Below are 17,378 nucleotides of genomic sequence, written 5' to 3'. Positions count from 1 at the left end.
ATAACTTAAGGAACTGAATGGATAAATATACAAAACATCGTAAGGCTACTGTGTCATTTTCTCTATATTTATTTTAGAATTTGGAACAAAGAGCAAGAGGAGGAAAATTGTAATTTTGTGTTTGATTTTATTACATATAAATATAATGTTAACTTTAAGTTACCATTTTTCAGCTTCAAACTATATTGTGGTTAAATACTTAAATACAATTAAACTTTAAAAAAAAATATAATTATATTAAATATCAAACAAAGAGTTTCTCACGATTTTGATTTACAACAGTTATACCATAAACATCGATTTTGTCATTTAGCATCATTTTTAAACGAAATCTTAAAGTACTCCTTTACTAATATTCAATCAGTTTATTCATATAATAAGGAAACAGATTATGCGTATAGTGAATAAGAAAACCCAAAAGGCTAGATACACATAATCTTCATTATACAATACAAATACACATTCTGAGGCTCATCTAAAACTAGATGTAAAGTAACGCCGAAGAGGGATATTATTTGCAGTAAACATTTTGGGAAAAAAAAGAGTGATTAAATGTGTTTAGAAAAAAGAAAATTGTGACCTTTTTTGGTATATTAAGAGATGGACACTCATATTTGACTGGAGTCCCTCCCAAAAATGAAACGTCTCATCCAGTCTGACACTACCAACGACCTTGTACGCCAGCTTACTTGCTTGCTGTTTCCAAAAAAAGTCAAACGGTCAACTAAAAGTGGATAGATTTTTCAAAGTAGAATAAGAAGAAATGAAAGTATGATGCTATACATACCTTGCATAGACAGAGTACCAAAGCCACTGAGAGCTGTGGCCAATGGACACCCAATCACCTGGGAGTTGTGCTGCTGTTTGCTCACCTCCTAATGGAGCAAATTGACCAAGATGCTTGTACCTATTATATATTAATATAAAATACAAATCAGAGTTAATTTTGACTTTTCAAAGTCAAAACCAGAGTCCAATTTTGACCAACCTGAAGGGACGAAACCTATGTCGCCCAGACTCTCTAAACCGCAACGGACCTTCCGGACTCTTCGTGCACTCTTCCATACGGTTGAAACAATCCGCAAGATACGAACCTTGCTGAGCTGCAACCTGAGCTGTTGCTGGAAGATTCTTCATTTGAGAATCTACTTGAGATAAAGCGGATTTAAATTGTTCAACATTGAGTTCAATTGATTCTTTTGAAACATCTCCTTTGGATTCCTGAAGTAGATCAACCAGGCTGCTCATGTGTTTGTTCTTGAGATAAATTTGCACCTGAGGATACCTCTCGCATATGTCATCAAGTGCTTCTTGAAATTCTTTTACTGTTAGTGTTCCTGACTTGTCCTTGTCTGCCTTTTCAAATATAGCTGAAATATCCTCCTGATCATTAACTGCCACGTCAGCTTCTTTCTTTCTTTACCAGTTATAGCAATGTACTTTACTTTATAATTCAAGGGTATATTTGTAAACGCACCATGACTTTACGCTGGTTGATTGTGGCACAATCTCCAAGTGCATATATGCTATTGGTCCCTTCAACTCGAAGCCATTCATCAGTAGCTAACACACGTCTATTCGCCTGTCAAAAGTTGGAAACGTAAAATGACGATTTTACCCCTATCATGAAAATAAAATTTTTTTAAAACGGAATGGGTAATACCTGGCCAATCTGCTTCATGAAATCCATTATGACAGGACGAGTTGCAATACCTGTTGACCAAACTGCCATTCCATAGGGTATAGTAGAGACTTCACCAGTTTTAATTACTTTTGTAGAAATTTCTTTCTCAGAGACTTTTGTAACCATTTCCCCTGTTTTTAAATCTATACCATCTCTGTGAAACTTCTCTTCTGCAAAAGTTGTGATCCGTTTATCAAACCTACACAACATAACCATATACAGTTATTATAGGTAAAAAAAAAAAAAAAAGTTGCTATAAAATGGTTGTTTGAAAATGAAAGAAAGGGTTATACATGTTAAGGATATGGTCAGTGGCTTCAAGAAGTGTTATTTTAACCAAATCTTTAACAGATGGATACAACTTCACCAAATCTTCAGACACAAAATCATGAAGCTCAGCTGCAAATTCAACTCCAGTTGGACCTCCACCAACAACAACAAACTGAAGAACTCTTCTCTTTTCATCATCACTCAAATTAGGTAAACTTGCTTTTTCAAAACAGTCTATAACTTTCCTTCGAATCTTCTGAGCATCTTCAACTTCCTAAATTCGAATTAGTAAAATAATCAATAATTTATACACCCGATATGAAACAGAAATTACAATTACCTTCAAGTAGTGACAGTTTTCTTCAACACCAGGAGTGTTAAATGTATTAACACGGGCTCCCATTGCAACCACAAGGTAATCATAATCTACAACAAATTCTTCTTTATCATCTTGACTTGAACGACAGTAAATTTTCTTACTTTTTGCATCAATCCTGTAGCATTCAGCTTCCCAGTAGTTTACATTTACATTCTTCTGTTAAACATTAACAATATATCTCACAACTAGTAGGAAACATGGGAAACATAGAAGATTTAGTATTTACTATTTACTATTTACTAAACTGATTTTACCTTTTTGACAATGTTGCGAATTGGTTCAACAACACTTCGGGCTTCCACTGTGCCAACTGTAACACTTGGTAGTAAAGGGGTGAAAGCAAAGTAATTTCTTGGTGATATGACTTGAACATCATATGAGGGATTCTTGAGATTTTTCAAGAAACTTGTTCCAGCCCAACCAGTTCCAAGCACAACTACCTTCTTTTTTTCATTACCTGGCTCTGGTAACTCATCAATCTTTGGACTAGTTTGTATGTTTGCTTCAGAATAAGCCACAAGACCTCCACCACTACAAAGTTATATTATGTACATTAATGAAAGTTGATGAAAATCAGCCATCAATAACAGTTCTAAAACATATTTTTGATGTTTTGGTAAGATTTTGCATATTCTTCAACTAATTAGCCTTTAGAGTTTAGACTTTCTGAATCATAGTAGACAACAATTACAAGCATCATTGATAATGATTTACTTCCATGGTGGTGTGGAGTGAATCATAGAAACAAGGTAAATGAAATTCATTCCAAGATTTCACAATTAATGATCAGAAAGAGACAACAGCATGTGTTCACCAACCAAACAGCTGAAACAATTCAGAGTTTTAAGGTAATAAGACAAAAAAAGTGTAGTTAGAGCTTTGCCAAAAGAAGCAAGGTAATCTTGTTGGCCAGACAAATAACAAGGGATCAAACTCAACTTAAAAATCATCACAAAATTGAACAAGGAATCAACAAAGCAATCATCAATATATTTCCAAATCTCCGTTAACACTTCAAAATATCTATGCCTAATCTGGACGCGAAGTATTAAACCATAAACTATTAACAATTGTATCCAATTTTCAGTATATTCGAGATCTAATCTACTTAAAAACGTCCTTAAACTACCAATTAACAACACAGCATAATACCTTTTAGCAAATTTGGTTCACAGTGAATAGAAAGAGAAATTCGAAAGCCGATCAAACGGCATACCTGACGGCGAAGACAACGAGAAATCTCGAAAGCGAAGGATTTTCACGGAACGTTCTAGAAAACCTCTCGTAGAAATTCAAACTCCCCATTTCTGCTTCAAATTTAGTGAAGAATTTCAGAATTTCAGATCTAGATACGTTTCAAACAACATGATAATCGTGCTATACGTATATATACATGTGAAATAGAAAGAGAAAAAGGTATTTACCTTACAGAGAGGAAGAGAGATGAGGTGAAGGTTTTGCTGTCTTTGTCCTTTTTACAAATATTCTTCGCGATTTCGTCGGAAGGAGATGAATCTTCGTCCGTGCCGGCTAGTATGGGGCTGACGTGGAGAACATGAGATTTGGACACGTCGATATCGGTGGCGGTGACCGGAAAAGTAGGAAGCCTATATATCTGGAGGTCAATAATATTAATCACACATTCGAGAACGTGCCACGTGGTCGGCGCCTTTGAGTAAATTATTTTCATGTTCGCCTTTGTGTTCTGTTCAGACTCCAAAAAGTTGCCCCAACTTTTTTATTTTAGACAATTCTTTTTTTTTTTCAATAAAATAAGTTTGATGCAAGACATAAAAAGCACGGGTCATTCTATGATGCTGGCATGCAAAATAAACTTGAAATTGTTAATTAATTTCAAAAAGAAAAGAGATGGTAACAGACAGTTACGTGTTTTCAAGATGCTTGGAAGAAGATAATTATTCTTTTTTATTATTCACTGCGATATTGAAGTAATTCAATGGTATGTCATAACTAGAAGATTAAAATGGATGTTTTTAGCATAAAGGTATTAGGTGTTATTCTTATTTTTTGAGGTCAAAAGGGTTTAAGTCTTGTGGATAAATCAATATTAGATGTTAGCTTAAAAGAAGAATAGATTTGCCAAAAAAAAACAAAACAAAAGATCAAAAGCATTAAATGATAAGATTAAATGTTGTGGTTAAAATTTAAAGCTAAGTCAAGAAAGATGTGTTTTTGACGGATGATATTAGTTTCCATAGTTTTAATTGAATTAAAATTAGGTCCAATTATTCTATTTTTATTGGTCTTTTGTGTATGTCTTCCTTATCAAGCCTTTTGTTGTAATGAGGCTTGAGTTTCTCATTTATTGTCCCTTTTTTGTTTTCTAATATATTTCGGTCGCCGTTCAAAACAAATTAAGCATGAGATTTTTGCATGTACACGCTATTGATGCATAATTCGTGCACCAATTGATTGTATATTCACATAAGCACCGCGCAACTGTGAAAGTGCAAGTACCTAATACACAACTTGTGTTTCAACAATTTGTATATTGTCATCTACACATATACCTACAATTGTATAATTCTCTGACGCTTGTACATTACACTCCATATGTGATTTCCTTTCAAAAGTCAACATACATGCGATTTTCCTACACTCCAAATGCGATTTTCTCTCACTCCTACCGTCTAGATGCCATTTCCTCTCTAGACTTCATATATTTTTGTTTTTTGACAAATAAATCATAAATCAACTTATCTTAGATATATAAAACCTAATAGACATGATTAAAGCACTAAATAAGTAGATAACTTGCAACGTTTCGGAAGAGTATATATTTTCAGTCATTAGAGAGCTTGAGAATTTTCTGTAATCTGAAAGTAGAAAATGAGATTTTTCTTTAAAAAAATAATAATATATACACTTCCGGCCCATGGGCTGGTAGTGGGCCTTATTCACATCCTAACACCTCCAAAGCAACTACAAGGTAGAAAATAGCATGCGTAACTAACCACCTACAATTTTAGTGGTTGTTATAACGTTTAAATTTCTCTCTAAAGAGACTAAATAATTGTATGTTACACACGGCCATAACTTTACACCCTCTCCAGCCTACAACCATCCTCCACCACCACCGCAACCACCACTACCTACCATACATGGGCGGACCTAATTGGTGTCCTGGTGGCATGGACAACCCTCAAATTTTACTGTTAAATGCAAAAGTTAGTTTACATTCATCAAAATTTGTCACAAATCCATCATAAATCCGTCGGAAATCCATCACAAATTCGTTAGAAATTCGGCACAAAGTCCTAATAAGTGTAAATTCAATGTAAATATGTCGGTCTAACCTTTTTAGCAACGGAAATTGTCGTTGAAAAATGGGTTTTTTCAAGGTTTGTTGGAGTGCTTTTGAAACTCCTTATTGGGTTTTTGAAAAGACGAAGTATTATTGACTTTTAAAAAATTCATTTTTTTCCAAAAAACTTAGTCTTTACCAAACATTTTTTTAGTTTTTTTTTTAGTTTAGTGGCTTTTGAGTAAATTACACGAATGGTCCCTATGGTTTAGAGTAATTTGTGTGTTTGGTCCCTAACTTATTTTTTTAACTCGGAAGATCCCTACTGTTTGTTTTTGTTACGTGTTTGGTCCCTATCTAACCTAAAAAGACTATTTTTCCCTTGATTTTTTAATTTATTTAAATAAACACACCTCCAACCCCACCTCATCACTTTACCTTACCTATCTCACCATTTTTCCCTATTTAAATAATAGTCTTTTTAGGTAAGACAGGGACCAAGCGCGTAACAAAAACAAATAGTAAGTACCAAGTGCGTAACAAAAACAAACAGTAGAGACATTCCAAGTTAAAAAAAAAAATAAGTTAGGGACCAAACGCGCAAATTATCCCAAACCATAGGGACCATTCGTGTACTTTACTCTTGGATTTTTGAAAAAACCAATAAGTCAATAAGTCATTTTAAAAAACACTCGTTTAGTAGTGCAACCTTTAAAAAAATAAAGCAACCCCTGATATTTTTTCAGCGTCCGTTACTGCTACCATAACCACCATAGTTGATAGAAAATTGTGTTTAGAAAGCCATGCTTTTGACCAACTCCGTTGACTACCGCCTTACATCTTTGCTAGGTATGTTGTTTTTCTTAGATGTGCTAATATTTTGGTGGTGTTATTGTTGCCATAAGTCAACAAGTTGCAGTGAAAAATGTAGAAACAAAACTTTCACAACATCAACGATTCTTATATCATTATAGGACAAAGAATTAGAAGGTTTTCATATACTTATAAAATAAACCTCACTATAAAAACCACCTAATCTACTCTCTAAATGTATCACTCAATCTAACCTAAAACATCACAAGAACAGATGAGAGCTATGAAGAACCTTAATTTATACAGTAAACAAAAACCCTAAATTGAGATATTTTGAGAGAACGAGAGAGAAAGTTGAGAGACGTCTGCTTCTAATCTTGAATAATAAGACAAATACAAGCAGCTGAGAGTTGACGATGACCCGAAGACCCGCGTGTAAACCCAATAAAGAACCCGGTAAAGTTACACTTTCACCCTCAAACATCACACGAATACCACTTGTACATCAAAACAAATACAAAAACACAAAATATATCCAAAACAAATAAATGACAAAATGTTTAGTTTGAAAATATATTAAAAATATTTATTTATTTTAATAGACCCCCTCAAATTAATCATTTTGTAAAACTATTATTTTAAAAAAAATGATCAAATAGACATAACTTTTCACTAAGAATCTCATGTTAAGAAGGCACAAGAGATTTCATAAGAATACTCGCTACTTGATTAGAAGAACTAATTTTGATCAACTTAATAACTCTTTTTGAAATTTGTTTTCTCTTATAAAATGAACGTCAATTTCAAAATGCTTTGTTTTATCATGAAACACAAGATTCAAAGCTAACTTGATAGTTGACTCATTATCACAAAAAAACATTTATAGGAACAACATTTTTAAACCCCAAATCATACAAAACTTTTTTCACCTAAATTAACTCACAAGACAATGAACCAAGAGCACTATATTCTGATTCTGTAGAAGAACGAGAAATAGTAGCTTGTTTCTTACTTCTCCAAGAAACAGGAGAGTTTCCAAAATACACAATATAACCACTAATAGACTTTCTAGAGAACAACCTTTTTGCCCAATCTGCATATGAAAACCCTCTTAAAACAAGAGAATCAAACTCAGATTTCAAATAACTAACACCCTTACCAGGATTATGTTTAAAATATTTCAACAACCTTAAAGCAACATGTAAATGAGCCTTAGTGGGTTTGTGCATACATTGACTTAATACTTGAACATAATATGTAATATATGGTCTAGTAATAGTGAGATAGATGAGTTTTCCAATACGTTTCTGGAAATATGTTATATTTTCAAGTAAAGCATCATTATTATTATTATTATCTAAAACAAGATTTCGCTTAAGAGGAGTTTTGACTGGCTTACAGCCCAACATTTCGAATTCATGAAGTAATTTCATACACTACTTTCTTTGGGACAAACACACACCATTTGGAATATTAACAACTTCAATACCCAAAAAAATATTTTAACTTCCCTAAGTTTTTTATAAGAAACTGAGACTTAAGAAAAAATTTTACTTTACTAATTCAAATTCAGAATTTCCTGTCAATATTATATCATCTACATAAGCTAACAAAATTATAACAGACTTCCCAAAATTTTTCATTCCACTTTCGTGGAGCCTGTTTTAAACCATACAAAGATTTTAACAACTTACAAACTCTTTTATCATTTTTACTATGATACCCAGGAGGTAAAACCATATAAACATCTTCTTCAAGAGAACCATACAGAAAAGCATTATTTATATCAAACTGATATAAATTCCAACCAAAATTAACAGCTAAAGTGATAACAATACGAATTGTAACAATCTTGGCTATAGGATCAAAAGTCTCCTCACAGTTAATTCCTTCTCTCTGATTGTAGCCTTTTAGCTACAAGACGGGCTTTATATCTTTCTATTTCCCCATTGGCTTTGTACTTAATTTTATAAATCCAACAACAACCAACAAGATTTCTATTTTTAGGTAAATCGGTTATTATCTAAGTGTTATTCTTATAAAGTGATTCCATTTATTTATTCATAGCCTTAACCCATTCAGGATTAAGAGAAGTTGCATAACATTACTGAGGCTCCATAATTTTATCAAGATTAGCAACAAAACATTTACCTTCAGACGACAAACTAGATTAATTAAGAGTTTTTTCAATCCCATATTTATATTTTCCTTCTATAATGTAGTCACTAAACCTAGAAGGAAGGCGTGACTCTCTGCTAGCACATTGGTGACCAACCGATAGAGAATCTAGGGGCTTAGGATCTGACTGACTACTTTCCTCAGCCATGACAGGAGAATCAAGACCAGACCCAACATATAAAGGCACAGAGGACTCCTCAAATCTTGGACTAGTATCTGAACTTTCCTGAGTAGAATCTGTTCTATCTAGGTTTAGAGGATAACTAGCACCATCTAACTGATGATCCAATCTCTCACTATTACTAGGAAAACTTTCATCAAAAGATGACTCAGAATAAACAGGCTCATTATAGGAAAATGGATCAACCCCATTAGAGTGTTCGTTAGACTTACCATAACATCCCGATGATAAGGTACTTCTAATTTCAACCATATAATTTAATTATGTTGCATTTTGGTCCGTAAGTTCAAGAAAGTATGCAAAAGGAGCCCTAGTGGCATTTTCGTAATTAGGCATTGGGGGAGTACGTCATGCATTCATGTGTACGTTGGGCGTACATGTTGTACGCTGGGCGTACTTTCCAGATTTGGAAACCCTAATTGTAGGGTTTAGCTCATATTTAAACATCATTATGGCTTCATTTCCCCTCACCTCATCAGCCTCCATCCCTCTTGAGACGTTTTGCAACCCTAGTTCACCCTGAGAAGCTATTTCAAGCCTAAGAGTGTGTGTTTTATGCTTAGAAGAAGAAGGAAGGAAGCCAAGCTCATCTTGGAAGAGTGAAGCATTTTGGATCTGGAGTTTCTACATCATTTGCAACCTTTCTAAGGTATAAAGATTGCAACTTTATTCCTCTAGCATATGGATCTAGATTTGGATGTCTTTATGAAGCTTTTTGGTCCCAAAATGTTAGATCTTGAACATGGCATGTTCTTAACCTTTAAGCTATCCTTTCAGACCCTAGGAGGGGTCTTAAGTCATAAAAATGGGTTCCAAATGGTTAGTTTTGCTTCATGCATCATTTAGAAGGTCTTAATGGAATAAGACCTTGAGTTAAGCACTTATTGGACATGCTAAGTCATAAAGTTGGAGACTTTATGACTCCTTAGAGTATTTTAGCAATGGATATGAATTATGACGTAAGAGCTATAGCAATTAAGCTCTTAATGGATTTCTGGACTTCGGGGAGTACGTCTTGCGTACTCGGAGTACGCCCTGCGTACGAGGTCAACCACCCCAATGGTGGTCAACATGCGAGGACGGAGTACGCCCAACGTACCTTCGGAGTACGCCCCGCGTACTCGCACTGGGTCAATTCGGTTAAGTTGACTCGGTTGTTTGACTTGGCTGGGTTGACTCAGTTGAATTAGTTGGTTTGACCAGTTGACTTTGACCAATTTTGACCTTAATGGTATTTTGGGAAATTTTGGGATTTTGATGGAGAATGGTCATTTGGTGGGAATAGGTGTTGGTTAGAAAGCTGAGATTTAAAGTCGAGACCTCATCAGCTTTGTCCAGTTGTGAGGTGAGTTGTCCTCACTGTACTTGCGGGTCGAAGGCACCAAGGACAGCCCTTTGGATCTAATATCCTGTTATGTATGCTATTGTGTTGTAGTGATCTGTTAGATCGTTATCCTGGTATATAGGATGATGTTATGCTTAGTGATATGTAGATCTGTCTGACTGTTTGTATACTGTTATATGATTATATGTTATATGTGCACATATTTGGTCGGTGGTTGAGGCTTTACTGCTTTGTGCGTAAGCCAACAGGCCGGGGGCATACCAACCCGATGGTTGAATGGGCCCGAGGGTATTCCATCCCGAGGATGACATGACCCATTGTATATTGGCATTCCAACCCGATGGTTGACTATACCCATAGTGTATTGGCATTCCAACCCAATGGTTGATTGGGCCTAGGGGTATTCCAACCCGGTGGTTGATTGGACCCGACATGTTGTTATTGTATAGGTTATTTGTTTGTGTGTGGTTGTACTTTGGGGGATCTCACTAAGCGTTGGCTTACAATTTTGGGTTATGTTTCAGGTACTTTAAATGACCGCGGGAAGGCAAAGGCGTGACCGTACACATCCTCATGTTTTGACTTATGATTTTGGGAGACTCTGATGTTGAAAATGTTTTGAAAACTATGATTGTAATCAATGTGGGTTGGTTTAAAAAAGATTAAATTTCTTGTGATTTTTTTATGGGTGTTACACTTACCAACAATAGGACTTTGCATTTTGAAAGGAAAGACTGATTCATAAAATTTGACATCCCTGGAAATAAACACAGAATTTGAATCAAGACTTAAAACCTTATACCCTTTCTTTTCCAAAGAATAACCCAAAAAGAACATACTTTTCAGCTCGAGAAGAAAACTTATCATTATTATTAAAATTTGTAGAAAAATCCAAGCATCCAAACACACGAAGATTGTCAAAGTTAGGACACTTCTTATAAACCAATTCATAAAGAGATAGATCTTTTAAAACAAACGAATGAGTACTATTGATTAAAATTTAACACTCCAAATCAGGTATGGCCTTGTGACCCTTGAAGTATTTCTATTATATCATAAGAGGCCCTTAAGTACGCTGGGCGTACTTATGAGTACGCTTAGCGTGCTTGGCAAGGAGGATCGCGGAGAGGCAACACGTACGCTGGGCGTACGTGCCAGGATGTTCAAACCCTAAAATCCGGACTTGAGACCTATATAAACACCCTTAACTCTTTTGAGCCTCACCCTTAAAAGCCTCCTTCACATTCAAACGCCTCTGAAAACCCTAATATAATTTGTGAGTGCATTTTGAGCTTCAAGAGTGCATTTTTGGTCCTTTTAGTGTTCATCCAAGAAGAAGAAGTTGTCAAGGAAGCTTGGAGTGTCATTTGGCTTCAAGAATTTGCATATTGTCGACCTTGAGGAGCTTCTGGAGGTATAAAGCTTGCAACTTTCCATTTAAATCTCTAGATCTATGTAACACCCATAAAATTCAAGCCAATTTAAAACATTTTAACCCATTCAAAACCATTAAGTTATTACAACTTGTTTTCAAAATAGTTTAAACATCAGAGTATCCCCAGAACCAAATCACAAAATCATGAAATATGAGGAGCGGTACGATTACGCCTTTACCTTGCCACGATCACCGGATGTACCTGAAACAATAAACTGAAAACCGTAAGCTCGAAAGCTTAGTGAGTTCCCCCAAAATACCTGTACACACATAACCATATACATATATCAATGAACATCATACTATGGGTCCAATCAACCGTCAGGTTGGAATACCCCAGGCCCTCAACCGTCGGGTTGGAATGCCAACATACTACGAGTCCAATCATCCTCGGGATGGAATACTCTCGGCCCACAACCATCGGGTTGGAATGCCCACAGACCTATACCTACAATAACTACTATGGGTCCAATCATCCCTCGGGATGGAATACCCCAGACCCTCAACCATCCGGTTGGAATGCCCACCTACCATGAGTCCAATCATCCTACCGGGATGGAATACTCCTGGCCCTCAACCATCGGGTTGGAATGCCCACATACTAGCAAACATGTGCACCTATCAAATAATCATATAACAGTCTACAAGACAACATACTAGGGCCCTATCATCCTACCGGGATGGAATACCCTCTACTACTGCTCAACACGTGCACATATAACAGGTAATCTCCTACCAGCATACAGACAGTCAGACCAACTATACGTCACTAAGCATAGCCACATCCAATCTACCAGAATACCGATCTAACAGAGCATACCATCATATAGCCATCCTATCTACCAGGATGCCAACTAACATATCACAGCAGTAACTATCTCAAATAACAAATCAAAGGGCCGGCCTTGGTGCCTTAGACCCTTGGGTATAGTGAGGATAACTCACCTTGCAACTGCCGAACCGAACCACGAAAGCACAATCCTGAAGCACTGCCCCAAACTCCTACACCTATAGCCATCAATGATCCATTGACATAAATATCCAAATTACCATAATACCCTTGTAGGTCAAACTGGTCAAAGTCAAAGTCCTGTCCAAAGTCAACCTTCCTAATTGACCCTACTCACCGAGTCAACCCACTGACTCGTCGAGTTCCTGAACTCAAAAAACTCTCATATCACGACTCGACTCGCCGAGTCACCCCATGACTCGTCGAGTTCAACAATCTTTGAGTCCTATCATGTCCAACTCACTGAGTCACCACTCAACTCACTGATCTGAGTCTTAACCAGAAGAGGTTGGAGTTTTGCATTCTGACTCGCCGAGTCCAAGAACAGACTCGCCGAGTTGTTCCTCCAACTCGTCGAGTCCATACCTATCTTCAACAGACTCGCCGAGTCCAAGAACATACTCGACGAGTCTCTTCAGTCCTTTACTCATACAGAGGCTTTTCGAGTCATGCAGGGGCTCCAAACTGTAGATCCACTCTTCTAGGGCATGCCTCTCATGTAAAGTTGCAAACTTTAAGTGGAAACAAAGAGCTATAGGCCCAAATCAATCTAGGGCTAAGGTTTAAGACAAGGATGCTTCACCCACAAGCCAAGGGCTGATACTTTGTGAGTTTCTGGACCAAGACAAGTTTAGATCTGAAGTAGCAACCTCAGATCTAGACCCCTAACCCGAAATAGATCCTTAACATGCCAAAATGGCCCCAAATCTCATTCTTGAATAGATATAAATGCAATAGAGTCAAGGTAACAGCTTGTTACCTCCAAAATGTGCCCAAGCTGAAGTAGATTCTGGATCTACACCAATCCCTTGATGCTAGCCTCTTAATCTTCAAGCTCCCTTCTCAAAATTCCTCCTCCAAAGCTCAAATCTCTTTAACAATGGAAGCTCACACGATTTTAGGGTTTACTGACTCTCAAGGGCAATAAGGAGGCTGAAGGGAGGACATATGGTCCTTTAAATAGGGTGCAACCCTTAAGATTAGGGTTTTCTCTTTTCAGCACCAACTCGTCGAGTCCAGCTGTCGACTCGGCGATTTGGTCACTTAACTTGCGACCAAAACCCGCTCCAACTCGACGAGTAAGCATACCTACTCGTCGAGTACCTTCTTCAATTTACCCTTAAGTCCTTCAATCATACTTCTAAATTTTGGGATGTTAAAACTCTCCCCCACTTAAATTAGGCTTCGTCCTCGAAGCCTACTGCAGTGTACGATTCTGAATATACCTCTTGCACTGCAGACTCCGATTTCCCAATCAACTCAGGTCCTTCCCGACCCTACCACTGTAACCCTTTAAAATAACTTCTTCTCGTGTGGTATCCTTGCCAATACTCCCGGCCGACCATCGGCCTTTTCTACTTATTGTCAGAACACATCAAACCAGTATCACCCGATGATACTGCCACCTTCCTGACATGAACACACCTTCGAGACTTGCGAAAGTTAGACACCACAATAATCCACTGAGCTTTGCTATGACACTAATCCACCTTTCCTTCGCCCAAAATTGGCGATAACCCGGATAACCTGCAATAGGGAACGAACCCTGTTCCCATCCCGAATCTATTCCCTTTTTACCATGACAGGATACTGCATCCTTCAGCTTCTAGCAACTCCCATGAATCAACCAGCTATATCACATAATCATTCGTACCTAGCTCAATCAGCCTCGGGCTGGAATACCAAGTACGCCTATAACGGGTCCAGTCATCCCAAGGATTGTATACCCTCGCATTCTTACGCATGTTTGGCCCAATCAACCCTCGGGTTGGAATACCAAACATACCAGGTCCAATCAATCATAGGGTCCGGTCATCCTTATGATGGAATACCCTAGATTGGAATACCACTACTCACATAACCCATGCCTACAACCATACTTGAAGCCCAAGGATCCAACCTTGCAGCTCCCTCAATCTACTCTGATTCGACACAACCGGGTGTAACTCACCCAAATCTCAACATCACGTCTACTCCAAACGTACCATGACTGGGAACATTACTCTCACGATCTCTAGGGTCACGACCTACGACTGGAATATCCTCACGCGGTTCTCAGCGCCGGTCTAGACTGCTCCCGAGTCTATCAACTCCGCTACCTCTAGCTCCTCTGTCCAAATCTCCAATCTGGAGCTACTCACCTTCTCCTCTTCCAAGGAGACCTGAACCATGACTTCGCATCATCAGTCGGTGCCGAAAAGTCGGAACCTCACTCTACATCATCCATTTGTGGAGCACGTCGCTATCCCATAACACGTATATATACTCAGAAGCCGATTGCATAACCTACAATCCAAAAAGAGTCTTCCCCATGCCCTTCAACATTTTCGACACTTGGGAACAACCCCACTGATTGTTATAGCATAGCAGTATCCTCACTGCTCGCTCAAAGATCCACCATACATACAGGGTTCTTACCATAACTGGAACGCCTCATCGCACCACTTCCCGTAACCGACATCCAAACTGCATCAGGCGACATCCTTCCAAACCACGCCCCATCCGAGAATTTCCATTTCTCCCCCACTTAGAGCACTAACTACTGTCTACCGGTGGCGAAGCTGGTACGCGACTCAATCGTCCCAATCCAAGACAACGAACTTCAAGGGATCCGAGTTCCCGCTGATGATTCTGAATCTCTGGATCATGACCTTCCTCTCTCTTGAATGCATCACCAGATACTACCCCTCTATAATTCTCAAATAACAACTTCTCACTATCATCTACTATGCTCTAATAACTTATGCAGGAAACAAACAACTCATAATAACATGAACAAGATATAGAAGGAAAAGACATACCGGCTGTCACCTCTGGCGCTGTCCCGATCTCCTCTGTCACAAGCTGATAAGCACGCCCTGGAGCCTTCGGAGGCTCTGCTCGACCCTGACCCCCGTCAGTAAGTCTCAAAGTGGTTGGTTCTCGGACCTGCACTGGCCTGGCAGCCAAGAGAGGATACTGGGCCTTCATATGGCCCACCTGATCACAATGATAATAAATTCGGACTCTGGCAGCTGGAGCCTGCTGCCTGCAATCCCTGGCTATGTGGCCCTCCTTGCCACACTTGTGGCACCCAGAAGAAGATCGACAAACTCCATCATGTACCTTTCCGCACTTCCCACAAGTGCGACTCCGCTGGCTTTCCTGACGATAATCAGCGGCCCTCATCCGTTTCGACGCAGGTTGCGACTGCACCGGGGCCTGCCTCTGCTCCCTCAGCTGGAGCTCAATCTCTAGCTCGCGCCGCCTGGCGGCCTCCTGTAACTCCAACAAAGTATCACATCTCTGTGTGGACACAAACTGTCTGATGTCCCTCTTGAGCATGCTCAGATAGCGGGTCATCTGAGCCTGCTCCGAAGCAAACTCAGGGCAGAACATTGCCCTCTCCGTAAACATCCTGGTGATCTCCGTCACCGACTCTGAATCCTGTCTAAGCTCCAAAAACTCCTGAGCCAATCTCTCCCGCTCTACCCGCGGAACATAACGAGTACTAAAAATATCCCGAAACTGATCCCAAGTCGCCGCAGCTCGCTGCGCGTCAGAGTATGATCCCGTAGTCAACCTCCACCAATCCTTCGCCCTGAGCCTCAAAAGGTTCAGAGCACACCTCACCCTCTGCTCAGCAGGGCACGAACACGTGAAGAAACATCCCTCCACGTCTGACAACCATCTCATCGCAACAATCGGATCCTGAACTCCGTCAAAGGTAGGGGGCTTCGTATTATCGAAGTCCCGATACTGGAAGCCCTGACTGGCTCCTCCCCCTGCCGCTGCTATAGCCGTTGTAGCTGCCGCGGCAGCCGTCTCAGTAAGAGTTGCATAACGATCATCGAAGTACTCCCTCATAGCGGACTTAATAGTCCCAAACAACTCCGGAATCTGACCCCGGACAATCTCGACCACCTCCTCGCGGATGATCTCCCTAACCCGATCCTCTGTCAACATTGGCCCCTCCTGACCGATAATCTCAGGTGCCACTGGGGCCCCCTGATCACCCTGACATGATCCCGATCCAGATCCAGTCACTACACGCCTCGTAACCACCATACTGAAAATAGAAGAAGAAAATATCAGACAATCCGCCTAGATAACCGGGGACCAACTCCCTTCTAAACCCTAGGGGTTGTGACTTCCTTGCTACGCGTATGGGTCCTGTGCTTTCTGTAGTACGGGCCCATACTACCTTCCACACCTACCCATATTTGTCTCAAGTATCACCACAACACCCTAGTAATATACACAACATATCGAATGCTCAATCCTCACTCCTAGAGGAATACTAAATATCTCATAACTGGCCTCCCGGCCTCACACAACCCACCCATCCATGAAACTGTTGGATTAATGTCTAAGTCCATAACTATAATTGGTAAGACTTGACCCGACCCGACATGGTCCATTTGGGTTGCATGGCATCATGCATTTGGATAGACTATAATGAGAGAAATAACACTTAAGGTTGGTTAATATATTATAAGTTCTAATATATTAATAAGGTTATTTAATTAGTATTGATCAAGAATTAATTTGGAATTAATTAAGTGATCAAAAGGAGACTAATTAAATATATGGGTTGATTGTGTAAATCATTCATTCTTATATATGTGGGCTTGTGATCCAAGATTCCTTATGTTGGACTAAGTCCATGGGGTGACCCATGGATACTCCATGGAGGTTAAAATCCATGGAGCATAAGGAATGGGTAAAGTTATGAGTTACATGGTGTAACCCTAATAGCCACCATATAAAAGAATCTCATGGCTCAAGAAATCATACACTAATGTGTGAGTGTGAGGGCTAGACGATTTCAAGGAGTGTT

The 17,378-nt window shown here is 38.9% G+C and overlaps 1 protein-coding gene across 1 annotated transcript; it reads right to left on the bottom strand.

The window, feature by feature from the left end:
* Positions 1-345: 345 nt before the first annotated feature.
* On the bottom strand, positions 346-3,978 carry LOC145107229 (external alternative NAD(P)H-ubiquinone oxidoreductase B2, mitochondrial-like). Its single transcript, XM_079044069.1, has 10 exons — positions 3,758-3,978; positions 3,550-3,640; positions 2,588-2,864; positions 2,295-2,489; positions 1,978-2,228; positions 1,664-1,883; positions 1,478-1,582; positions 989-1,383; positions 788-907; positions 346-696 (listed from the first exon to the last, which is right to left on the bottom strand). Exons 2-10 carry the CDS (start codon positions 3,636-3,638, stop codon positions 609-611), a joined length of 1,740 nt encoding a protein of 579 aa, XP_078900195.1. The 5' UTR covers positions 3,639-3,640; positions 3,758-3,978; the 3' UTR covers positions 346-608.
* Positions 3,979-17,378: the final 13,400 nt, after the last annotated feature.

Source organism: Lactuca virosa, chromosome 4 (genome assembly GCF_052849685.1).
Source record: "Lactuca virosa cultivar CGN04683 chromosome 4, Lactuca_virosa_CGN04683_v6, whole genome shotgun sequence".
In the NCBI taxonomy this organism is placed as follows: Eukaryota; Viridiplantae; Streptophyta; class Magnoliopsida; order Asterales; family Asteraceae; genus Lactuca; species Lactuca virosa.
Note: the sequence above shows the minus strand (reverse complement) of the source record. Positions and strands in the feature narration are given on the sequence as shown.

Excerpts from the sequence above, each read along its gene's own strand:
- LOC145107229 (XM_079044069.1), bottom strand. The coding sequence starts at position 3,638 with ATGGGGAGTTTGAATTTCTACGAGAGGTTTTCTAGAACGTTCCGTGAA. Across the intron at positions 1,583-1,663 it reads TCATGAAGCAGATTGGCCAG|GCGAATAGACGTGTGTTAGC; the intron begins GTATTACCCATT and ends AACTTTTGACAG. Across the intron at positions 697-787 it reads TGGTACTCTGTCTATGCAAG|CAAGCAAGTAAGCTGGCGTA; the intron begins GTATGTATAGCA and ends TTTTGGAAACAG.